The 22,720-nt window shown below is 49.2% G+C and overlaps 1 protein-coding gene across 7 annotated transcripts in view; it reads right to left on the bottom strand.

Moving 5' to 3' along the window:
* DAB2IP (DAB2 interacting protein) overlaps positions 1-22,720 on the bottom strand; it is a 180,634-nt gene that overhangs the window by 105,099 nt on the left and 52,815 nt on the right. For all 7 annotated transcript variants that reach the window (XM_027885874.1, XM_027885873.1, XM_027885869.1 and 4 more), the window contains exon 2: positions 12,459-12,562. In XM_027885874.1, coding sequence (XP_027741675.1) covers positions 12,459-12,527 — 69 coding nt within the window. In that variant the 5' untranslated portion in view covers positions 12,528-12,562. The remainder of the gene's footprint in view (positions 1-12,458; positions 12,563-22,720) is intronic.

The raw sequence follows: 22,720 nt of genomic DNA, 5'->3' as shown, positions 1-22,720 counted from the left end.
AGGATTTCAGTGGGGTGGAACAGCTTCCTTATTTAACTGGCACAAAAACCCAAGGGAAAATCCAAGGGAAGATCCCAACATCTACGGCCTCCAGGAGAGAGTGATCCGTACTGTTATTTATGAAGAAGAAAAATAAGGCCTTTAACCTCAGTGGTTAAAGCAAGCTGGTCTTAATGGAAGCTTTGGAGGGTGAGTTTCATCCAGCCAGGAAGGAGAGGGGAATACCAAAACCATTTGACAACGTGCCAGGGTTGTTAAGACTCCATTTGCCTCGATCCTGTAAGGCAGGGAAGCCCAGAATAGTTTTGGTGGAGATGAACTGTCTCTCCTCAAAGTCTCCTCCAGATCCAGCAGATCCACAGCTAAACCTTTACTCAGCACTTTGAAAACCAACCCTTCCATCGCTCATCACACAGTTTTAGGTATCTGCCTTTCACTAAGAGTGGTGGGTTCCACATTCAGTGCCCCCCACTGCTGACACAGGAGATCGATTTTACAGTGGAGAGCAACAGATTCCAATCAGGCAAATACTTCTGAACCCTCAGATGTGGAGGGAGAGAACAAGTGCTTTTTTAAAGGGATAATCCCCAGCTGACAGAAAGTTATTCACACTCCTATAAATTTAAACTTCAACAACACTTTTTGTAGCGTAATAATGATTTAAACACTCGGTATCAGCTGTGATTCATTACGTGCATCCTGCTTTCAAAGGAGAGTTGTGATTTAACTGAAGATAAGGGAGGGAATTTCTGGGACACGGTAGCAATGTCTGTTTGGGTGTCTGGTGAGCCCACTCAGGCATGAAAAACAACCAAACTCCGCCAAGATCGATGGTTTCTGGCGTTTCCATCAGGTTCTTTACAGGAGGTGTCCAAGGGAAAAACAACTGCAGGTTCTTCAAGTGCTGGAGTGGAACTGTCCAAAAGGTGCTGCTGGCTGTGACAGGTCATTCAGAGCAAGAGCCCTCCTGAGCCAGGATCCTTTGGGGCTTTTGCCAGGGGCTAACAAAGCCCTGGAGCTGCCCCCTGGAACAGCTTCTGCAGGGCAGCATTTCAGCCCCACCGTGCTCAGCACCTTCACACCAGCTCCAAACCCTGCCCAGGAACAGCTGCCATAAACCAACCTGCCCTGCTTGTTCAGGGGAAGAAAAAAAGTGTTGTTTTTTTTTTTTCATATAAAGCAGATTAACTTCTTTCCCAGTATCAGGCAGGAGAAGATGTCTTTTAAAAGGCAGATCCAGGCTTCGAGCAGCCTCCAGGGAGGGGGAAATGAGGGTGTGCAGGTGGAGGTGGGAGAGCAGGGGTGGGGGGGAAACACTGTCAAAATGAGATGCTTTTGGCAGGTCACAGAGGAAATGAGTTTGAAGGCAGAGCTGTCCAGGAGATTTGCTACACTGTCTCTGCACAGATAAGCTGCAAAGCCAGGATTACTTCTCAAGTGCTCATTCCTATGCCAGCAGTCCCACCATCCCAAGACATTGCTCCTGGTAAAACAGGTATCAGGGCTCTCCAAGACGAGCAATAAACACACAGGGGAGATGGGAAAACCATCTCCATAAATCTCTTTTACATTACTGTGCTCTTTCAAAGCCCACTTTTGTGATGATTTTCACGAGGGCGTTTCACCCGTGCTTTGCCCGACTCTGATTTACGGCCTGGGAGCAGCACGTGGATGTCACGTCGTGCCTGCTCATCAGGCATCTTCCTGCTCACTTCCACCTGACACCTCTGGAGCAGAGCAAATATTGGAGCAGATAACCCCGTTTTCCACAATCTTGATGGCCAGCTTTGAGTCCACAGCAAGGTACCAACATCAACCCGCCTCGTTCTCACTGACAAATCTCGTGTGCCCTTAGCAACACATTTTCTACAAAACCAGCTGCCAGGCCGATAAATTTCGAGAAGCAGTTGGTGGACGATGTGTTCAGAATAAAAAAATTATTATTATCTTTGGAATGGAGGGATTCATTGTGTAATTCTGCAGTAAAAGTTACTCACTCGAATATGAAACTCGTGTTTCAGGCAGATGCTCTTGGCTCCAAACACCTTCCCCACAATTCTGCAGCTCAAATTGGAACATTTGTATTCAGCAATAATTACAGCTGCAACCAAACAAAAACGCTCACTTTTGCAAAGGCTGGGGAATACCAACTGGAATTCAGATGACACATCAGCCCTGCAGTTTCCCAGTGTGCCCCCCCCCAACTTCCCAGACACCGTGCAAATACTCGAGTTCATTTGTCCCAACCTGAGAATTTAGAAAAAATGAGTATTTCAGTTGGATTCACCTTCTCCTTACAGCTCTGGTACAAAAGGAGGAAAATTACAGTGAAAGGATAAATCTAACACAGGTATAACATTTACAGGAGTACCAGCCCTGCTTCCAGGAGTTCCTCCATCCCTCAGGACGCACAGATCAGAGAACTTTTGATTAGGAAAGCTTAGGGAGGAATGAAAACTAATGCAGAAATACCCCCTGGTATTTTTTTTCCACCTTTTCCTCCTAAGCTCACACCTTGTGTCTGATCTTTGGATTGAGGTGGTGAAGAAGGTGATGAGAGACAGCAGGAAACTGCCCAGCTGACAATTCTGTTTCCTAAAAGGCTCACATTGAAAGATATAAATCAAAAAGAATATCCTTCAAGAATTGGAAGGAAAAAAAATTAAGTTCATTGCTGGTTTATCCCTCAAAATAACAAGACAAACATGGCAGGCGACAGATCCTATTTTTGGGTCTTAGCAGCGATTATTTCTTGCCTGATTATTAGCAGTGGATTTACTATCTTTAAAGCAGAATTTTGTCACCCAGCAGGAAATGGGAATTCTGACAGGCAGATTTACGTGTCACTCACTTATTCCTTCCCTATTTTTGACTCAGCTGCTAATTACCAAGGAAGGCATCACTGCCAGAGGGGCTGCAGGCAGGGCCAGGGGGCTGCCCCCCCAGCCCAGCCAGGGCCACACCAGTTGGACCACGGCCTTGTTTCCTAGGAATGCACATGAAGGTATCCTCCTCCACCCCATAACAACAGGAAAACCTGAATTCCTCTTTGTAAAGCTTCAAACCAGATGTACATTTGGACAGGCAGGTCCAAGGACCAGCTGGTCCAACCTTTCCTGGCAAAAGCACAGTCAGGACAAGTCCAGCCCTGGGGACCCCCCCACTTTCCTGAGGAGATTGTTACAGTGATGGATTGTTCTTACTGCGGCAATTGTTCCTCTCGTGTCTAAATCTCTCCAGGAATACCCTGTCCCCATCACCCCTCGTCTTTTCCACGTGACTCCTTGTAAAAAAACCCAGTAAAAGTAACCTTGGGTTGGCTCAAGTGAAGCAAAGTGAACGGGACCCTTCACTGCAGCCAGGTCAGGCTGCCACATCGTGGGAATTCCATGGATGTGATGATCTTGGAAGTGGCAGGAATGAAGGGAGGGGGACAAGGGCAGGCTGTGCTGAGCCCTGCGAATCCCTCCTGCGGAACCGCGTTCGGAACGCACGGAGCCGTTCAGGAAATAAAGACGTGATTAGTTCTGGGGCTCATTTCCTTGGTGCTTTGAAGAACGTTGCAGGGAAGATATGATCCACTGTAATTATGGAGGCAGATAAAGACAAGAAGTTGCTGGCAGAGCGCCAGGCCCGGGAATACCTGAGCGGCTCAGCAAAGGCATCCCGGCTTTCCCAGCTCGCTCTCGCCTTCCCCTCGGTGAATGTTCCCTGTTCTCGGGGAAAAGGGGAGTGTGGGGAGGGCAAACACAGCGACTGCTGATCACGGTGCAGCGCTGAGGAGAAGTGACAGCGTGGAGGAGAAAGGGAATGTTGTTTCCATGGTAACCAAAGTTTGAGGGAAGTCTGCAGGAATCGGTGTGGTGTTCCCGCTCACATCTCACCCCCAGAGCCGCTGCAGACACTCCTGACCCGCAGCCTCCCGAGCCCACGGCATCACCACGGCATCCCCACGGCATCCAGGCAGCCAGACTGCTGCTCCAGGGAGCTGCACCTCCTTTGGAACAACAGTGTCACCACCTGGAGAAACGGCCTCACATGAGGCAGCAGCAGGCTGGGATTGGGAGGGGAACAGGAAACCTCCCAAACATCTCCCAGATGATCCAGCCCTGAGCTCCTCTGTGCCTGCTAAAGCTCAAAGTCAGACACTTCCACAAGGACAAACGACACAGACAAGCTCACTTCCAGCTGGGATGGGGCACCCCTTCCATGATTTGCTGGGACAGCACCCTAATTATTATCCAAGTACTCAGGTGCCACCTGAACCATCTCCCACAACGACAGTCCAAGAGATTACAGCCCCAAATATGGCCTAGCTTGGCTATTAAGGAGAAGTGTTTAGTCCAAGTGAGAAAAAACACGTCTCAGAAACCAATTTAAACCTTGGTAGAAGTGTACTGATAACTATCCAGGGTGAGCTGTGGCAATGACACACATTTCCTATTAATTCCAGTGCAATGACTTCAGTATTTCAGATAACGCCTCATATCCATGAGCTAAAGCAATCCTAATTCCCAAATGGGCAGAGTTCAGAGATGAAGGTCCTGATGAAATGGGCACTCATGCTCTGCTGAAGGTCTCTGAGAGACTCAGACAATACCTTACCCTGTCTGACTTGTTTTCTGCAAGCACAACGTCAAGGCCACTGGAAGAGGGAGAACTGAACGTGTTTATTATCCTACCTTTCCTATCTGCAGGACAATTCTTTATCTGTGACCCAGAAACCAATAAAAGGGGGCACTGTCACCTTGTATATTTTAATGGCCCTCTTTGCTCTGTGCCACCAGCAATCTGAGAGTTTTCAGCGCCCGGAGGTTTAAACAAATTGAAGCTTTTGTTTGTTTATTTTCTTGCCTTTCATTCACTCCACGGCAATGAAACCAGTCAGCTCCAGTCAGCCTATCCATTAGTCCAGGCTGTTTGCATTTGGGCTTCCAGGGTAGAGATTGAAATATTACCAATTTTTTTTTTTTTTCTTGCAGTAGCTTTGAAATGAGCATTTCTGTTCAAATCATCCTTTGGACATGGAGGCCTCTCAAGAAATGATACGGATCCAAGGATGCTGCTGAGAGTCTGAGATTGTTTCTCTGTCTTTGTGGGGGGAATTCAACCAATTGCAACAGATAAAAACCCAACAGAGGCACCAGAGCGCATATCAAATTGTGAAATTACCACCAAAAATGCAAAAAAAACCCCATGTTTTAGAGAGTAAAGGCCACTCAGCTGGCCAGTTTTAATATTTCTCACCATTTTAAAGGATGCCCTGAGCTGGTTTTGTTCCTTACAAGAAGATGACCAGCAGCACAACTACCCAGCCCCAGCTGTTTCCCAATGATTTTGAATGATGGGGAGAGCCATTTAATCATCCCATGCCTCGGTTTCCCCATTTATTTTAAGGCATCCTGATAAATTGCAACCCCACAGCGCCTGCAAGCCCTGAATTCATTCAGATTGGCAGAACACTTTTAACAGCTCCAGATGAAAGGTGCTACACGAGTGCCAAGTACTATCACTGTAATTATCATTCAATATACACTGATCAAAAGAATGAAAAGTGAATTAGCATTTCCTATTAGCCCTACTTACTGCCTAAATGTTAAATATTCCTCCCATGGGCTCTCTCCATGAAAACACACAGGAACTGGGGGTATTTCTCAGCTGGCTACAACGCTGCTTCCCCGGGAGCAGAGGGATCTGGGGAGGAGGGTCAGGAAATCACAACTTGCTGAGGGACAGGGAGCTTGGAGCTGCTTTCTCCCTCCTTCCTTTCTCTGTCCTGCTCCAGGATTCCCACCCAGTCCCAAGGGTTTTCTCCCCTTGGGCCCCTGAGCCCCTCTCTGAGCCTCTGGCTTTCACACAGCCCAGTGTCTCCAGAGGCTGAGCAAACATCTGGAAGAGCTGAAGGAAATCAATGGAATTGTGCTAATTTAGCCCCACTGCAGGGCCAGGCAACCTGCTGGAGTGTTTGCATCCCCCTTTCCCACCTGAGAACTAGGCAGCATTTGACTTGATTGTCCCTGGAAACACAAGCTTCCCTGTTAATCCTCTGCCCAGGCCTCGCACAGGAAGCAAAACTCCGAGTTTCTCCCAGTCCTGAACACTTTTGGTGGTGTTGGGGCACCAGGAATTCAGGGATTCGGGGCAGATTAAACCAGGGGCTCTGCTCTGTGTGTGGATCCTCACCCTTGGGAGCTGACCCAGCTCTCTTAACGCTGACACCACCAGGTCATGCCCCATCCCCTCCTCGTGCCAGCCCTGCCACTGCCCCTGTGGGCCCTGTCCCAGCCGTGGCACCCTGACAGCAATCAAAAGCAGGCCCAAACCCCCCAGAAACTACAACAGGATTATAATACCTTGAAAGAGAAGCGGCCTCGGTGTGTGAATTAAGCTGTTGATGAGCCCTCATGCCATTCTCCTCTGTAGAACTGTCCTTCAGACAGTTGAGGGAGAGACCTCCCTGGAACACCCTCGGTTCAGAAAGGGAAAAAATCCATAGCCTGCCTTGCTGAGCCCTTTGCAGTGAAGGAGGTCAGAGCACCATGTCTTTTATCCTGTCAGGCCTGTCTTCTGCTTGATGCACATAATAAATCCACAGTGGTTTGACTGCAGCTCTGTGCTGAGATCTGACAATCCCTCCTGCCTCCTTCCACGCTTCCACTGCTCCCCAGCTGCGAATTCCAGGTTTACTTTAAAAAAATTCCAATGCACAAGGTCAGGCTCAACGAATTAAACAAATATTTACTGCCAGGTTGGTTTTCTAATCCCTGCACTGGGCAGCACTGAGGAGGGAAAAAGTTCCCCCTGCTTAAAACAGGTTTTAGCTTTCATGCCTTAAACCAGAATTTCTGCCACGTCTCGTGAAGTACAAGCAAAAACTGAAGGACAAAAATACCCACAGATTTATGTTAATAAGATGACTTAGGAAAATCAGACAGAGGGTTCTAATTTAAATAACAAGCAATTAGAAATTTGACAATATGGGCTGCTGGCAGAGAAAGGAAGGAAGGAAGGCAGGCATGTCTGCCCTGGGAACAGGGGCTGGGGAGTCCAGGAACCCACTCACTCATTTCCACATTACAGCATCAAGGTGGAGGACGTGGAACTCTCCTGAAACTGAGGAGGATTTCAGAGGAGTAATTAGGAGCAGCTCAGCTCGTGGTTAACACCGGGGCTGGGAATTGGAAGTGAAGAATTTCAGCTCAGGACACATTTCTGGGCTTTGGTGAGCGATCAAATCAGAGTTAGTCGAGTTCTCCCTCCCTCAGTTCTTGCAGCTGTAAAAGGAGGGTGGGTGGGAACAAACCCCCTTTTGTGGAGAGCTTGGAAATCCACCAAGAAAGATGCTTAAGGTACAAAGTCTGAATGCTGGTGCACCTGACAAAAAAGGATCTGACAGCAAGATCAGCCCTCCCTGTTTTCACTAAACAGCACCAGTGAGACTGGAAATAACTGCAAATACTCCCAATGACCTCATTTTCTGCCAATCCCTAAAGTGCTCACAAGCCCAAAGCTTCCAAGTGTGTCCTGTTCCTGAAGTGGGGACTGAACTGAGATACATTCCCCAAGTAATTTCCATATTTCACGCTGCCACTGGCACTGGTTCTCCCAAGCCAGTTTGATGATGATGGTTCTGTGTTGATTTATCACTGGTGATAATGCTCCTGTTCTCCTCAAACCCAGTCCCTGTGGAAAGGGCAGGGACAGAGCAAAGCGATGGTGATTCTCCCTTGGAGCTGCGATGGTTTAGTGAACAATTACACCTCAATTAAAGGCAGGGTGAGCACACCCAGGGAAGGGCCATTCCACCCTCCACGTAACACAGGAGGAGAAATTCTCCAAAGTCAAAGCACTGTAACATAATTTACATGACTGCTTTCAACAGCAGCAACAACAAAATTAAAATGGAAAATGGGGTGTCTTATGGACAGGCAAAAAACTTGGTGGGAAAAAAAATCCTTCAGTATCTTGTCCACAGCAGCTTGAACTTGGATCCCATTATTTAGGATTATGTTCAGTGAAGAGGAATGGCAGAAGGGCTCCTCGCTTTCATCTCTCCAGGAGTTTCCATTTACTGCCATCAGTATTTAATACTTCATTTATCAAGGATTAAAACCAGGATAGATGGAGGAATGCCACGAGAAGAGCTTAGGATGTATCACTGCACATTCAGCTGTGTGCCAGCCCAAAGAGGCAGGAAAACTGCAGGAAAACAAGGCCAGCTGCAGGCAGGAGGAGAACTAACAGCAGAAATGTCCTGTTTCTCTGTGGCCATAAATGCTGCTTTATTAAAGATCCCGAGAAAGCAGCAGAATGACAGATGGGCCACCAAGGAGAGCTCCTGCTCCAAGACACCCCATTCCAGGAGCAGAACCACGGACACCAAGCAGATGATGATGATGGAACGTGGGAAAACAAGGATCTGGGGAAATGATCCAGAACCCCTGGAGGGTGTGTGTCCAGCACCGGGTTTGGCCTCTGGAACCTCTCTGAGAATGGTTTCCTCTCCAATCCAGTTCACACAATTCCATGGATTGTGTAGCTCAGAGCTGCAATGTGTTTTGGTTTTGAGGTGGGTTTTTTTTTTTGGTAGCCAATGTGGCTTCAACCACAGAAGGGGTTCTGATGATCCCAGTGATACCAGAACTGAGGATTAAAGGTCTGGCGACCAGAAATCCTAAATTCTGTCTAGTAAAAGGCAGGATACAGATGCTTCCTCAGACACAGCTCTGTGGGCAAGGCAGAGAGGCATCTGCAAAGCTTTTGGAAACATCCAGAGTGCAGGTTACATCAGTGCCCTCTGGAAGGAGGGCCCTTGCACGGCCAGTGAGATGGACTAACAACAAGAAATCATTCTGGTTTCTTGGTCCAGTCACTTGGTCCAACTTCTCTGCCCAAGTTCTTTGGCAATTTGGACTGAGCTTGGCCTGGGATATTTTCCCAGGAATCCAGACAAACCTGGCTCTAACAGAAGGAGTCAATAGATGGCAGTGCTTGATGGGATGGGAGAGAGTCCTCGCACAGGGAGCCTCAGCAACCCACCCCTGCTCGTGATTTCCCTGCAAGGTGGGCACAGTGAGAGGATTTAATTAGCACTCAGCAGACTGTCTCATCTCCTGGTCCCTGTGCTGGATGAAATACCACACAGTTTTTGGGTTTAACCCACATCACACCTCAGGCTGTTTGGATTCAGCGCTTCTCTGTATTCCCTGAAAGGCAAATTCCAGCCAACCCAGGGCTGTCCCATCTCCCTTGGGCACAGAGGAGGGTCCAGCATTTGCCCTTGGGCTCGTTGGTGTCTCCACTGACAGAGGACACAACTCTGGGTCCCAGCCTAAGAAAACATTTTCACTGACACCTCAAGCCTTGCCTTTCTTGTGCTGTCCTTGGATATTGAGTTTTCCTGAAGCATTTGTTAAAGGATTCCAGCCAGGCCACTGAACCCCAAAGCCGTGGCTGTGAGGGCAGGCAGTCTCTCCCTCGAGTGTGTGTGATACAAGAAGCTCGTTAGGATCAGAATTTCCCTGCCCATGTTTAATTTCATACCCACATACACCAGATCTGCTGCCTCTACAGATGGGATGTGGAACACACCCCTGGTTCTCCACTCCCAGACTAAAACCTGGGCACTGCACTTGGTTCTTAGAGCAGGAGCAGGGAGTGTTCACTGGGGTAGAGACTGGAATCCACTGCCTGCAGCAGCCCCTGCAGAGCTCTGGTGTCACAGAATTAAACTGAGGGATCTGCATGGGAGATAATTATTTTACAGCGTGAGATAACTGGGGCTAGGGAAGGGTCTGTTGGAGTTCAAGAAGCTTTATTAGAAATTTCTTTTAGTAGGAGGGGTAAGAACAGCCAGGTCACATATTGAGATACAGGAATCTCGAGACTTGATTTCAGGGTTCTATTCTGTAATTCAGGAAACTACCACGAGCTCTTGTTTTCCAAAACCACAATGCCCAATTAACTGTAACCTGCCTGGCAAACCTCTGCGTGGGAAGGGAGCTCCCAAGGGACGTTCCCGAATTTCCACCCCGGTTTGTTTTAGTTCTGAAATGAAAGAAAGCAACTGAAGAGTTCAGCACTGTCAAAACAGCTGAATCCAAGGGCTCCTGAGCTGCCCAGTCCCCTGGAGACTCCAGAGCAGAAGGATGGAGATGTCAGGGAAGAACAATCAGCTGTAAAATATGAAAAACTTACACTCTCCAAACCTACAACAGCAGGCTCAAAAGTAATAATCCCATTACCACTAAACTAAGGCACTAATTACTGTTCCCCGTGGCTGGAGTGGACTGACTGCTAATGTTCCTCTGCTTAATGAAGGGAGGTGAGGGAGAATGGATTTCCTAAGTCAGACATCTGCTGAAGCCTGGGCAGCCCTAACAGCTGTAGTAATGAAGCCATTCATATTAATGCAGTGACATTCCCAGGGCTGAGCAGCAAAGAGATGAGATGGGGGTGGATTTTAACCCGGGGAAGACAAAGGCCTTGTATTACCTGTGTGATGACTGCCCTCGTTTAACCCACACACAAGGACAGAGCTGCCCAAAGCAACCACATCCCACCTGCGTTCCACTCCCCAGGGCTAACCTGCCTAAAGCTGGAGCATCTTCTCTAAAAAAATCCCCAAAAAGCAGGAGAGATGCCATTGGAAAGGAATAAACGACATTTGATTTCCACTGACTAAAAGTACACTCGGGCAAACACTTCCAAATCCCCCTGTCTTGTGAAGAATCCGGATTTTCCCATCTTTTCTTTTGCATTCTCCATCAACAGGTGGTATGTTCTTTAGGGCTCAAAGACACCCATTTACTGAGCTTAGATGGGTTCTGATGGAAGGCACAACTTACAGAACTGAAATAAACTCCTTGTCCAAACTGCTGCTGCTGACTCACTCACCAGTGCAAATGTTCTCAGGTGAACTGGGTGTGCTCAGATTTTTTTTTTTTTTCTTTTTAGATTGCACCATTGCCTTCCCTTTGAAATTCTGGTTCTGCCTCCCTGGGTTTGCTGTGCAGCAGCTGAGCCTGTAAAGAAGGTGTGGCCTGCAGAGAAAACCTGTATGGAGCAAACCACCTGCAAGAGCATTTGCCTCTTCTCTGGATAAAAATACCTGTGTGCAAGCTGGTCATCCACATCTTCCCCTTGAAAACAGGACCTTCTGATTGCCTTGGCTGGGGCTCTTACTGGGAGCATCCACCTCCAGCTGTGGATATTTTGTGCTTGAACTTATTCTTTTTAAATTCCTCCATAGATTTCTCCCGTACTATTCCTGAGGTTACCCTCAACGTTACCCAGAAGAACACGGTGACTTCAGCTGGTTACAGAGCCCCAGATTCTGTTGCATTGATGATACAGTAGGAAAAAGCCTCCACAAATACTCCCAGCTGCATCTCTGTTGCCCACTTTTAAAGATCTATTTGGATCCCACCATTGTGCTTCCATTTGTCAGCTCGGTGTACTCCTAAATTAAATCATTACTTGGGTTTGATATTACTGGTTGATAACACAGCCCTTGGGGTAAGAATCCCTGTGATCCACTCTGGAAGTCTGCAGGAGTCAGAGAGAGGACTCACAGCAGTGACAAAACCACCTGTGAAATGGCCACTGCGGAGCCCTTCCCAGGGGGCAGCCCTGTTTGATTTTGGCAGCACCGTCAGTCATGGCAAAACACTTCCCACTCTTCACACACAGCAAGTCAGGGATGAGCAGAGCATCTCAGGGCAAAGGGATGGGAAGACATGGCAAAGAGCAAATGGCTCCTCCAGGCTCCTGCTGGGAGAGGATCCCAGGCTCTGAGGAAGCACAGCTTGGCAGGTGTCCTGGGAGTTGATGGCAGGCTTTTCTCCAGGAGGTTTTCCCTCTGTAGGAGGACGAGGACAATCTACAGCTGCAGGCCAGTAAACACATCTCTGAATGCACTCCCCTGGCACTCAGCGAGGAAACCTCTCCAGGAAAGTCTCCCAAGTGAGACAGCTCACCCTCAGCTGCTCCAGATTTACGTTCAGATCTTATTGCTCTACCAAGATATATGTCACAGTTGCTAAGAGCATCTCACACCGCCCCAGTCACTTCAAAATAACTCAGCAGCCACTTGCGCTGCAAGTGAAACTGCAGCTCTTTTCTCGGGATGAGCAAGTTCCCACATGGCAAAACCCCACGACACTTGTTGGGATGCTGCAACACTCAGTGAGATCCTGCAGCACTCATTAGGGTCCTGCAGCACTCATTAGGGTCCTGCAGCACTCATTAGGGTCCTGCACACTCATTAGGGTCCTGCAGCACTCATTAGGGTCCTGCACACTCATTAGGGTCCTGCACACTCATTAGGGTCCTGCAGCACTCATTAGGGTCCTGCACACTCATTAGGGTCCTGCACACTCATTAGGGTCCTGCAGCACTCATTAGGGTCCTGCAGCACTCATTAGGGTCCTGCACACTCATTTTTTGGGGGCACTGACCGTGACTCGGAAGGGTGTCGTGGCCGCGGGCTCCATGGCGGGGTTCTTGTCCGCGATGCCGCTGGGCATGCTGCGCCTCTGCCCACACCTCTCCGGGGGGGACTCTGGGGAGGGAACACACAACAAGGACAGTTACAAACCCAGGAGCAGCCCAGGAGTGCCAGCAGGCCGTGCCAAACCCGGTGTCTTCCTCCGAGCTGCCCTTGCAAATGAGCCACCGCGGCGACCCCGAGGATTCCTCCTGGAGCAACATTCCGTCAGCAAGACTTTCACCTTCAACAATTAGCATTTTTTTTATACAACTGTAAGCTTCAGATAATGCCTGACAGGTTGGCATTATCATTATTTCCAGTCTGCAGATGAATAAACAGAAACTGCATTGAGCTGAGCGAGAATTATATGCAAGGTACAGATCCGTGCGCTTGTGGATCTGATCCTCCTCGGGGGAACTGCTAATGGGGTTAGAGGCACAGGATGCTTAAGTTACCTCTCTAATTCCTCCAGCAGTTTGCTTTGGAACTAGGGAAAAAAAGTATTAAATCCTGCATTTGCTAAAGCATAAAATGAGGATAGGAATACTTACCTCCTTCCCCGGCAGCGAGGAAGGGAGGGGGCTGGAAAGGCAAAATTAACAAATGTGCCCAACACTGAGGAGAAGATGTTTAGGAGACTGACTGGACAAGTCAGCCACAGCATCATGAGGTGGGGTTTCCTCGGTTCACAAACCCCCTCGGACAGCACCGTGGAACTCAGAAAACCAGATTTATTTCCAAGCTGCCTGTCAGTGATGCTCAGACGTTGTGACAATCACCCCTTCCCAAACCATTCCACAATCCTCCTTAGCCAAGCATTTCCACGGGGGTTGGGCCCTCAGCAGGGTTCTGCCCTCACCACAGCCTGCCATCACCCAGGATCTGCAGGAAACAATCAGCACTGGCATTTCCACTCAGCAGTTCCTGAGATGTATCTTAATCTGTTCCAAAGGAGCAGACTGCGACGTTCCAGCCACGGGCTGGGTGAGCTGCTGGCTCAGTGACATCTTCCTTGGTTGGCACATCACCTGTGTGAGACCCAGACAGCCAAACCCAGCTCACTGCCCTCCCAACCTCCAGCTGAGCCCTCCAATGCCTTGGCCACTTTCTCTGCCCTTTGAATGTCAAGGAGGCAGCAAAGTCCTTGGGTGTCACCTCCCCTCACATTCAGGCTCCTGCCCCATTCCTTTGAGCCCTCCTTTTGTTTTGGGTTGTCACAGAAAACTACCTGATTACAGCATTTTGAAAGGGAGCTCGAGATGACGAGACAACTGAAGAAGCTGCTTTGCATTTTCTTAATGACCAGAAAAAAAAAAAATATCAACGTTTGTTCAAAGCATTTCTCACACCCGGCGGGGAAACGGGAACGATGGGATGGCAGCGACAAGAAATGGTTTTCCCCAGAGGCACCGAGCTGTGCTCCCCAGCCCCAAACACCACCCAGCTGGGAGGGAAAGCAATCTGCAAGGATGTCACAGCCCCACAGTGCCCCTCAGGGCCCGGCCAGACCCAGTGCTCAGCTGGCTCGCTCTGGGTGACCTCCCACCCTGGGATTCCCCTCACAGCCACCCAGGTCAGAGCTCTCTGGGGGGGAAGGCAGAGCGTGCCATGCCCTGGTCTGATGGCACTGAAGTCACAAACTGTTCTCTAAACCTCTTACTTCATCGTTAAAGCAGAGCCAGCAAACACCTCGGTCTCACTCAGCCCAAAGCACAGAGCTGGCTGAGCACACAAAGCCTCCTCTAAGGATTAAACTTGTGGTTCGTGAAATGTTTGGACTCCAATCTCCCTTTTAGCTTCGTTTTGAGCACTGTGGGTTTCACTGCAGGAGAGACAACGTTACAAAACCCTCTGTAAGGCACCAGAAATAACCAGAAGGAGGGTTGGGTGTGGGTGTCTGGGGGGAGCGTGGGGGGAGCTGTTTGTTTTAAAGGTTAATAAAAATAGCTTACAGGTAAATTAGTAACTCCTAACTACCAGGAATGTACAGCAGAACATTTCTACCTGGGGAACAGGATGAATATGAAAGGTTTAAGTGCCCTTTTCACTTCCTCAGGGCTGGAGGCACAGTCTCAGGGTCACCCTGCCTCGCTGTCACAGCAAGCCCAGGGCCAGTGGCCACATAAATGGGTGCTGAAAGGCAATAGTAAAAAAACTGTGGAGTCACTGGAGGCTGACAAAGAAATGTCTTCATTTACAGCAGAAGATATTTAGGTTAGCCACTGGAAACAGTCCTCTCTTGTCACGGACAGTTACACACTGGAACTGATCATTCACAGACAGAGGTTCAGGTACAGTGAGCTCCCTTCCCTCCCCTCTCCAGGGTCACACGGCTACCAGACACCTCCTGGAGATCTTTCCAGCTGTATTTTCTGCCATTTCTGACAAATCTGCCCACTTGTGCAAGCAAACCACAGGAGATCAGATTCAGTGTCTGACTTCAGCTTTTCCTTCATAACTAACACCACCTCCTCCTCTCTGGCTGGACAAGGTGCTGCTCTGACCTCAGTCACGGCCTCTCACTGCGGACATTTTAACGCTTCACATTTGATAAAAACCTTGCCCATCCCACGGGAACACTGCCAGGTTTCCTTCAGGAGCGTCTGCCATCCGTTTGTATCCCAAGAGAAAGCATTCCATGAGGAGGACCAGGGAATGCCATTTCCAGGCACTCTCAGTTTTATCAGGTAACACCCTCACTAGACAGGGAATTTCTCTAAGCTTGACACTATCCCTCAGCTCAGGAGATTCCAGGATTACACCTCCACTTGTCCATTCCTCTGCTCAGCATCAGCCCTGACCTGAGAACACAAACACACTATCTCACAACACAATCTGTCCTCCCAAAGCCCTCAACTTGTTACAAACTTAAAAGCTCCAAATCTTTCTTTTATGACCCAGAGGCCTGAAAAATCACTGAAGTCCCAGTGTGTTAAAGGGGGATTATGGTGCAGGAACACTGGCTCTGGACACAGATTGCCTGGGTGCAGTGAGGAAAGGAAGAGATGCCAATGTGCAGACACGGATGCCCCTGGGAAGGGATGGTTTCCAGTTCACCATTTCCACCAGCCCACAACACAACACCCAAATAAAGGATGGCATATGCAGATGAGCAATAAGAAGTTTTCTAATTGATGCTGGACAGCTGAACCAGGCAGGCCCACCTAAGTGTATCACCTGGCTCTTTAGAAGCTCTTAAAAACCTCAAAATTGGACTGGGAAAGCTTCAGAAGTGACTCTGAGGAGGACTGAGTTAATTCTGATGGAAATTCCTTACTCCCTGTCTAATTTTCTCCTCGCTGTTGCTGGCATTTTCCCTTCCTCTCTAAACCTCCCCAAGGATCACTTGGCATTTCTACTCCCACTTTGCTCTCACCCTCCCTGCTGCAGAGCTGTGCTCCTGTGGGCCCTCCCAGTTCTCTTCCAGGAATATGTCCTAAATCTCCCCATAAGCAGCAGGTTCAGTGCCTGCACAGCCCGGGGCTGTTCTGGGCTCGTCCAAGTTATACAACACAGGAGCAAGAGGGAACAACCACCAGGGCTTGCTGCTCTTCCCAATATTCCCAGGAGGCTGCAATGGTTTGTGTTTTGCCCCAGTGCAGAAGGAGATCTTCCAAGAGAAACTTCCCCGAAATTATCGAGCCCCTGAAGCCTCTTCCAGGTTCTCCCACACTGCTGGACCAACCCATTGCTTGCTCTGCAGGCACCAGGAGCTTTTTTAAATAGCCAGAATTGAATGTATCCCACTTCTCCAACAGGATCCACAGCGCTGCAAACACTGCACATTAATTTAGGACCCGGGGCTTATGAATATTTCTGAAACTGTTTCTGTGCAGCAATAAACACGTTTGATTCATTGACCAATTCGAGGCGTTGGATCTGCCAGGATAATTAATCTTTCCTCCCTATTTTTCATGCTGTGGAATCATTGCAGAGCAGCACAGTGATCCCCCCAAGGCTCCAGGACAGCAGCAGAACAGGCACCCAAACTCCTGGTTAACCCACCCACCATCAGTGCCTTCTCTGATTCACAGCCACTGCCCCAGAGCAGGTTATGTGTAACAAACACACCGACCAGTATTAACACTTTGCCAGGGAGGTGTTTCTCCTGTGAATCCCAGCTAGTCCAAGAGATCACCGGGATTTTACTCATTGCTGGGAATGAAATACATTTAACTCCTTTTGTTTGCTCATCCCTCACACACAATTCCAGGGATGAGCCAGTGGAAGAGACAGCGAGAACAGGAGCAAAGAGAAGCAGCTGGAAGGAATAACCAACAAGCAGGCCCTTCCCAGCAAGTGGACTGATCTGAAACTGCTCCAGCTCCAAAAGAGAAAGGGAGGTACAGCCTGAGGGAGAAGTCAGGAGGAGAAATCACCTCCCTGCACTCACCAGAAGGAAGCTGTGCTGGCGAGCAGCGCTCATGCCATGGCACCCCGAGCCAGCCAGGAGCGGGAGAAGGAGAGGTGATGACTTCATGGGAGGCAGAGAGAGAGGGAAGTATGACTGGAATGCCGGAGCAGGCAGAGCACCGGGACACACGGGAGAGGGCAGGGTCCTGCTCCGTGACGTGCTGAGAAAGGAGACCGTGGAGGGCAATAAACCTTCACCAGCTCATCCGGAGGGAATGCAGCGAACTGGGAGTCCGTCAGCAGCTCAGGCTGGTGGGAAGGTGCCGCGGGCAGCCCTGCAGGTTGGCTCCAGAGATCCAATGGAGCCGAGCTCCTCCCTGCCCTGCCCCGCCGGGCAGTGCCGACACCTCCGGCTGCCCCAGCGCTCACCGGGGTGGAGTTTCTGCGAAACCAGAGGGAACAGGAATTACCGGTCCCCTGCTCATCCAATTCCAGCCCGTGAATTAATTTTATTGCTTAATGAATTTAGGTGCTATTCCTCTAATTTCTGCATTATCTAATAACTCCTCATTACAAACTCGGCAGAGGGGAGGAGGAGGCACGGTGACAGTGATTTAACGAGGCTCACGGAGCACTCACAAATTAAGAACGATCCCTGGAGAACAGATATTGTAGTGTCTGTGTGATTCCGGATCCTCAAGAGAGGCTGCAGAAAAATCAACATTTCAGACAGCTCTGGGTGGCCACATGAGCCCAGGAGGAAAGATGGATCTTTAATGTGAATCCAAAGGGGGATTTAGAAGCTGCTGTTACAATAGAGGCACTTTGAAAAGGTGGAATGAACAACAACAGAAAATAATAAACGCTGAGCTGAGCCAACTTTCCCCTTCACGAGGCTTGAAGAGCTGTGGGAGGCGGAGATGCAAAAATATCTGATTTCCAGTGGCCTAAGAGCAGTTAAGAAGCTCAAGAGGGATTATGAAAACCCTTCCAGCTCCCAGCAGCTGGACCAGGAATTCACCTGCAAGGCCATCCTTGTGGTTCAGGTACCTGCAGAACTATTTATTGGAATGTATCTCCCAGTGCTGCCCCTGCAGCCAGTTCCACTCAGTCCCTCACAGCAACGCTATAGCCGTTATAACACGCACAATTAATCAAAAGCCAAACCTTTTTCAGGCAGTAAAATGGACTTTTAAATGAAAATGGTCACGGAGCAAAGGTTTAAGGCAGGGATTGGGGCCCTCTGAACAAGCAGACTCATCAGAAAGCAAAGCCAGTGAACACAGGGAGGGTGTTCTGCAGGGTAAGGAAAGCTGTGCCACCACCACTTTTTATTTCGGAATAAAATCATTTCTTTTTGCATCTCAGAATCTCTGGCTCAACCACACTTCCACAAAGCCCAGCAATCCCACTGGCTGTACCCACAGCTCTTCCACATCAGGATCATTGATTCCCTCCCCACTCATTTCATGCTCTAAGCAGAAATAGTTTCACATTTTCTCATGTTCTCACAACCTTTCCAGACAATTCAGGACACTACAGAGCTACAGACTGTAAAAGAACCTCTGCCTTATCTAACCATTTACATAAAGAACAACAACAATAATAAATAAATTAATTGGAATCATTACTTGGCTTTTGTTTTACGCTCTGGCCAACATACTTGGAATTAAACAATTGGATTATGCCTACAGCTCGTGCCCTCCACAGTGGCCACACGGAACAGACCCAGCTCTCACCACTGCCTTTGCCTTCAGAGTGACAAACCCTCCACCCTCAGCGTGGTGGGCAGGGTGCCATCTCTGACTCAGCTCTGTCCCTGCCTAAAAGCTCCGAAAGGCACATGAGGCACCACTTGGAGCCACACAACCCTGTGCAGCTCCAGCAGAGGGGCTGGGACAGTTGTGTGAACTCAGGAGCCCTTTCAGAAGTGGATGCGAAACAACACAGAACAACTCCTGGAAAATATCAGACCACGTTGGTTCCCTCAGCTGAAGTCTATGACCATCTTCTCACAGAGCGGGACTAAGAACTGGTGGAAGAAGAGCTGCTGCTTTGTTAAATAATGGTTTGGAGTGACAGTGACCTTTGGCAGTGCAGGCTGTGCCATCAGCTCTGTGTCAGCTTCCCGGATACCGTGGATTGGATGTTCCTCATCCTGAGCCAGTGCTATTGACGGCTCCAATACAGCACCGAACAAAGCTCTGATATGTATCTATCCCTCTCTTTCCTCTGATATTACCCACTGAGGGAACTCTTTCCCCAGCAGAAGGGGAGGTGTGCAGGCACCAGAGGGACTTTCTGCCCCTCCTCTTGCCCTCCCGTGGGCTCCTTTTCTCCCGGGGACTCGGGTGGGATTGCCAGCTGCCAAAGGGGAACGAGGCGTTGCTGTGGGCTGGGGGATGAGGCACAGCAGCAGTGCCGCTGCCTCACTAGATGGAGCTGGAGGCCCTCGGCTGGTCCAGCACAGCCAGCACCGCCCCGGCCCCTGCGCGGACACGCGGGGGGTTCTCCCGCAGCGCTTCAGCTGAATTTAAGAGGATTTGCCCTGCTCTCTCCCTGCACTGGCTCCCCCTGGCAGGGCACAGCACCCCCGGCCCTTGCTGGCACACCCAGGGCAGGTCCTGCCCCCACAGAAACCCCCGGGGAATATTGGGTGCCTCAGGAGACGGGGAAAAACTAAAAGGGTAAAAAAAACCAAAAAAAAGAAGGGAGAGAATAGCACGAATGCGTAAGGGAAGCTGAGATGATTCTCTGCGTGAGGAGTCTGAAAACACCCTCAGCAACTTGTCGGTGGAACAAAACTGAAGAACAGAGCAGAGCCACGCACAAAAGCCACAGCTGCAGGTCCCAGACCTGGTGCCAGGGAGGGAACATGAGGCATCCAGAAAATCACCCTCCCTCTCTAAAAATAAACAGCAAATCCTGCTGATGGAGCAGCCTCTATTACAAACTCCTTTTTACTGCCTGGTATTTTTTAACTCAATATGTATATATATATATATATATATATATTTGGGGGGTTTATTCTTTATTTATCAGTCTCTGAAATAAAATATGTATGATATTTATCTTTCTCTGGTATGAGAGCTACACAACAAATTCCTCTTCTGCTAAGGGCATATCTGAGGAGCCTTTTCTCCAGGGTATAACTGAAATCAAGCTCAGACTTAAAAAAGGAAGAAAAAGCTGAAATTCTAACGTGGCTGGGGGCAAGGAGGATAAAGTGAAGTGGAACATCAGCTTCCTCCCATGTGACGATGAAGACAAGCAATGTGGAGTGTGCAGAGACACCCTGAACGAGAAGTCCTGTAATCCCTGCCACCGTCCCCTGGATGTGTCACCCGGACACCTCACCCAGGACAAACCCTGAGGTTTGGTTTGGGGTGTTCCCAAGAGCTGACCTGGCCAGCTGAGCCACCAACCAGGCCAGAACAACTCACTTCAGGAGTGAACACCCTCAGTATAAAGGAAAACTTCACCCACTTTGATTCCCAGCCCATTTTTCCAGCCAGGCACGGTGGCTGTTTGGAACAGGTCCGTACTGGCAATATGCAAATTAAATAAATAAATACTTAATTTATAAGCATGATTCATCGGAGGTCTCATCTTCTCCAGCAAAGAAACAGATGTTCTATTGATGGCACTTCATTAGAGAGATAAATGGGGTCACACACACGTATCCCTGTTCACATCCATCTGCACAACAGACCAAACATTGAGACTGGAATTCCACTTGGTGCCTGTGGCTCTTCCAGCAGCCTCCAAACAGCCTTAATGCCCAGGGCCAGTTCTCCCAACTCACGTTGCCCCAACATCCAAGGAACTACTCAGGGAGGGAGAAGGTTGGGATTTCACACCGGCTATTTAGGATACACTTTCACCGGAAACATGGAAGAATATTGGATCTCAACCAACTGGATGGCAGCAAATACAGTATCTGCTGTGATGATACAGGGCAGCAGCAGTGGCAGGGCATCTGTAACCACTGTGCTGCCTCAGCTGCAGTGACTGAGGGGTGGGATCAGGGATGGGGTTGGGGACAGGGACAAGGTTTGGGATAGCTGGGAGGGCTTTGTCTGGCTTTCCAAACATTTATACAGGAGGCCTAGGAGCTCCCCCAGCAATCAGAAACGAGTCTCCTTCGCTCTGATCCGCATCAGACAGAGGATGGTGCTCACGAGTGTCCCCTCCCCTGGCGCTGGGGTTGTCAGGAGCAGCAGGGCTGCACACCCTGGACATGGGCCCTGTGCCCAAAATCCTGCTGGGAGTCCCTTCCTTCCTCCCTGCTGCTCCTCAGACACCTTCCTCCTCCTGGAAATCGCCTCACCATTAGGAGTTGTGGAATGCACATCCTCATTTATTGTGACTGAGACTTTTCTCTCCTCTGGGGTGGGTGTCTCTGCTCCTCGTACTGCAAACACACTCACAGGTGGAGCTGCACACACGGGCTCAGCTTCCAAGCAAACAGCACCAGTGCCAAGGGGAGACAAACCATGGAGGAGCAGCTCTCTTTTCACTTCCCATCCTATCTTTGAAGTGGGAGAGAGCAGGAGGATGTTCTTACCTACACCAGCACTGACACTTGCATTTTCCAGCCTAAAAAATATGCCAGATAAACGTGGGGATTCCTCCCCCCACCCCTGCCCTCTCCAAGGAGCAAACTGGCAGCTGAAGAGCAGCGCTGCAGAGCAGTTCAGCCATCTGGTGACCAACACTCCCCCTGCCCGGGGAGGTTGATGCACTACACCCCACTCTCCGAAATTTTGGTTTGGTCTTCACCCAAAATCCAGCTGGTCCTGGAAGTGCAGTTATGTAAATGAACACCAACTGTTCTCACTTCAAACACACCCCAGCCCGATCAAAATGTGTTCCTGTCTAAGGGGATAAAGGTAATAATTGGTAACCTTTGACTGCTAAAAATGTAAAGGGAAAATATCTTTCATTTAAAACTTGCCCATTTGGTTACCATGGACACTGCTTAATCATGAAGGATGACTATTACTTGTTCCTATAGTAACCAAGAAGCTTAAGAAGCATCCTGTAATTTAACTCCAGATGCCAAATTTTACACCAGTCCACCTATTACTACATTTGGGTACTTCAGAACAAGCCCAGGCTTGATTTCTGACTCTAAAAGAAATTCAGTGATGCAGAAGTGCTGTAAGAAATCAAAAATGTGAGCACATAATGTACAAAAGAAACTTGCACTTCAAATAAATTGGTTTCTTCAAAAGGAAACGTTAAGTGCTCAGCATCTGAGGATTCCTCTTTCAGTGTAAATGTTAATGAAGCAAAACTTTGGCCCTCTTTGCTCCTGTCAGTGCTCTCAAAGTCCGCACAATTGCAGGGCATGTTTTCCCTCCAACTGAATGCTTCGATGCCCAAGTTAAAATGAACTTCTGAAGCGATGATGAGAGGCCAGGATTCAAAAATGAACCTCCAAGAGCAGAGCGGGGTCCCAGCCCGGCTCTCAAAACCAAACCTACAATGAAAACACGCCCCTCACGCAAGAAAAAAAGCGATGGTCAGGACAAACCTTCCAAATTGAGACCACGTGTTGCCCTCGAGAGCCTTTTCGAGCATTTCTGCTCATTAAAGCAGCAGAACACTTGCCTGGCACTGCTCATCACCACAGAGCTTCACCTTCAGCACCGCCAAAGAAACATCCTCCGGGCTCTGCCTCCTGCAGGTCTGGGGGAAAGAGGCTTCCAGAAATCCCCCGTGGCTGACACTGCTCCTCCACCCTCACCAGCCCCACAGGGACACGAACTCACAGCTCCCCAAAAGCCATCAGTTTTTACAGGATTTCCACAGGGCCCTGAGGTTTAAAAGCCTGACCCCGAGGCTGCACAAACCAGGCCCACGAGTGAGGAA

The sequence above is a fragment of the Empidonax traillii genome, unplaced genomic scaffold (genome assembly GCF_003031625.1).
Source record: "Empidonax traillii isolate 1590-97213 ecotype Southwest subspecies unplaced genomic scaffold, ASM303162v1 scaffold174:size915687, whole genome shotgun sequence".
NCBI lineage: Eukaryota > Metazoa > Chordata > Aves > Passeriformes > Tyrannidae > Empidonax > Empidonax traillii.
This window is presented reverse-complemented; position numbering and strand designations above follow the sequence as displayed.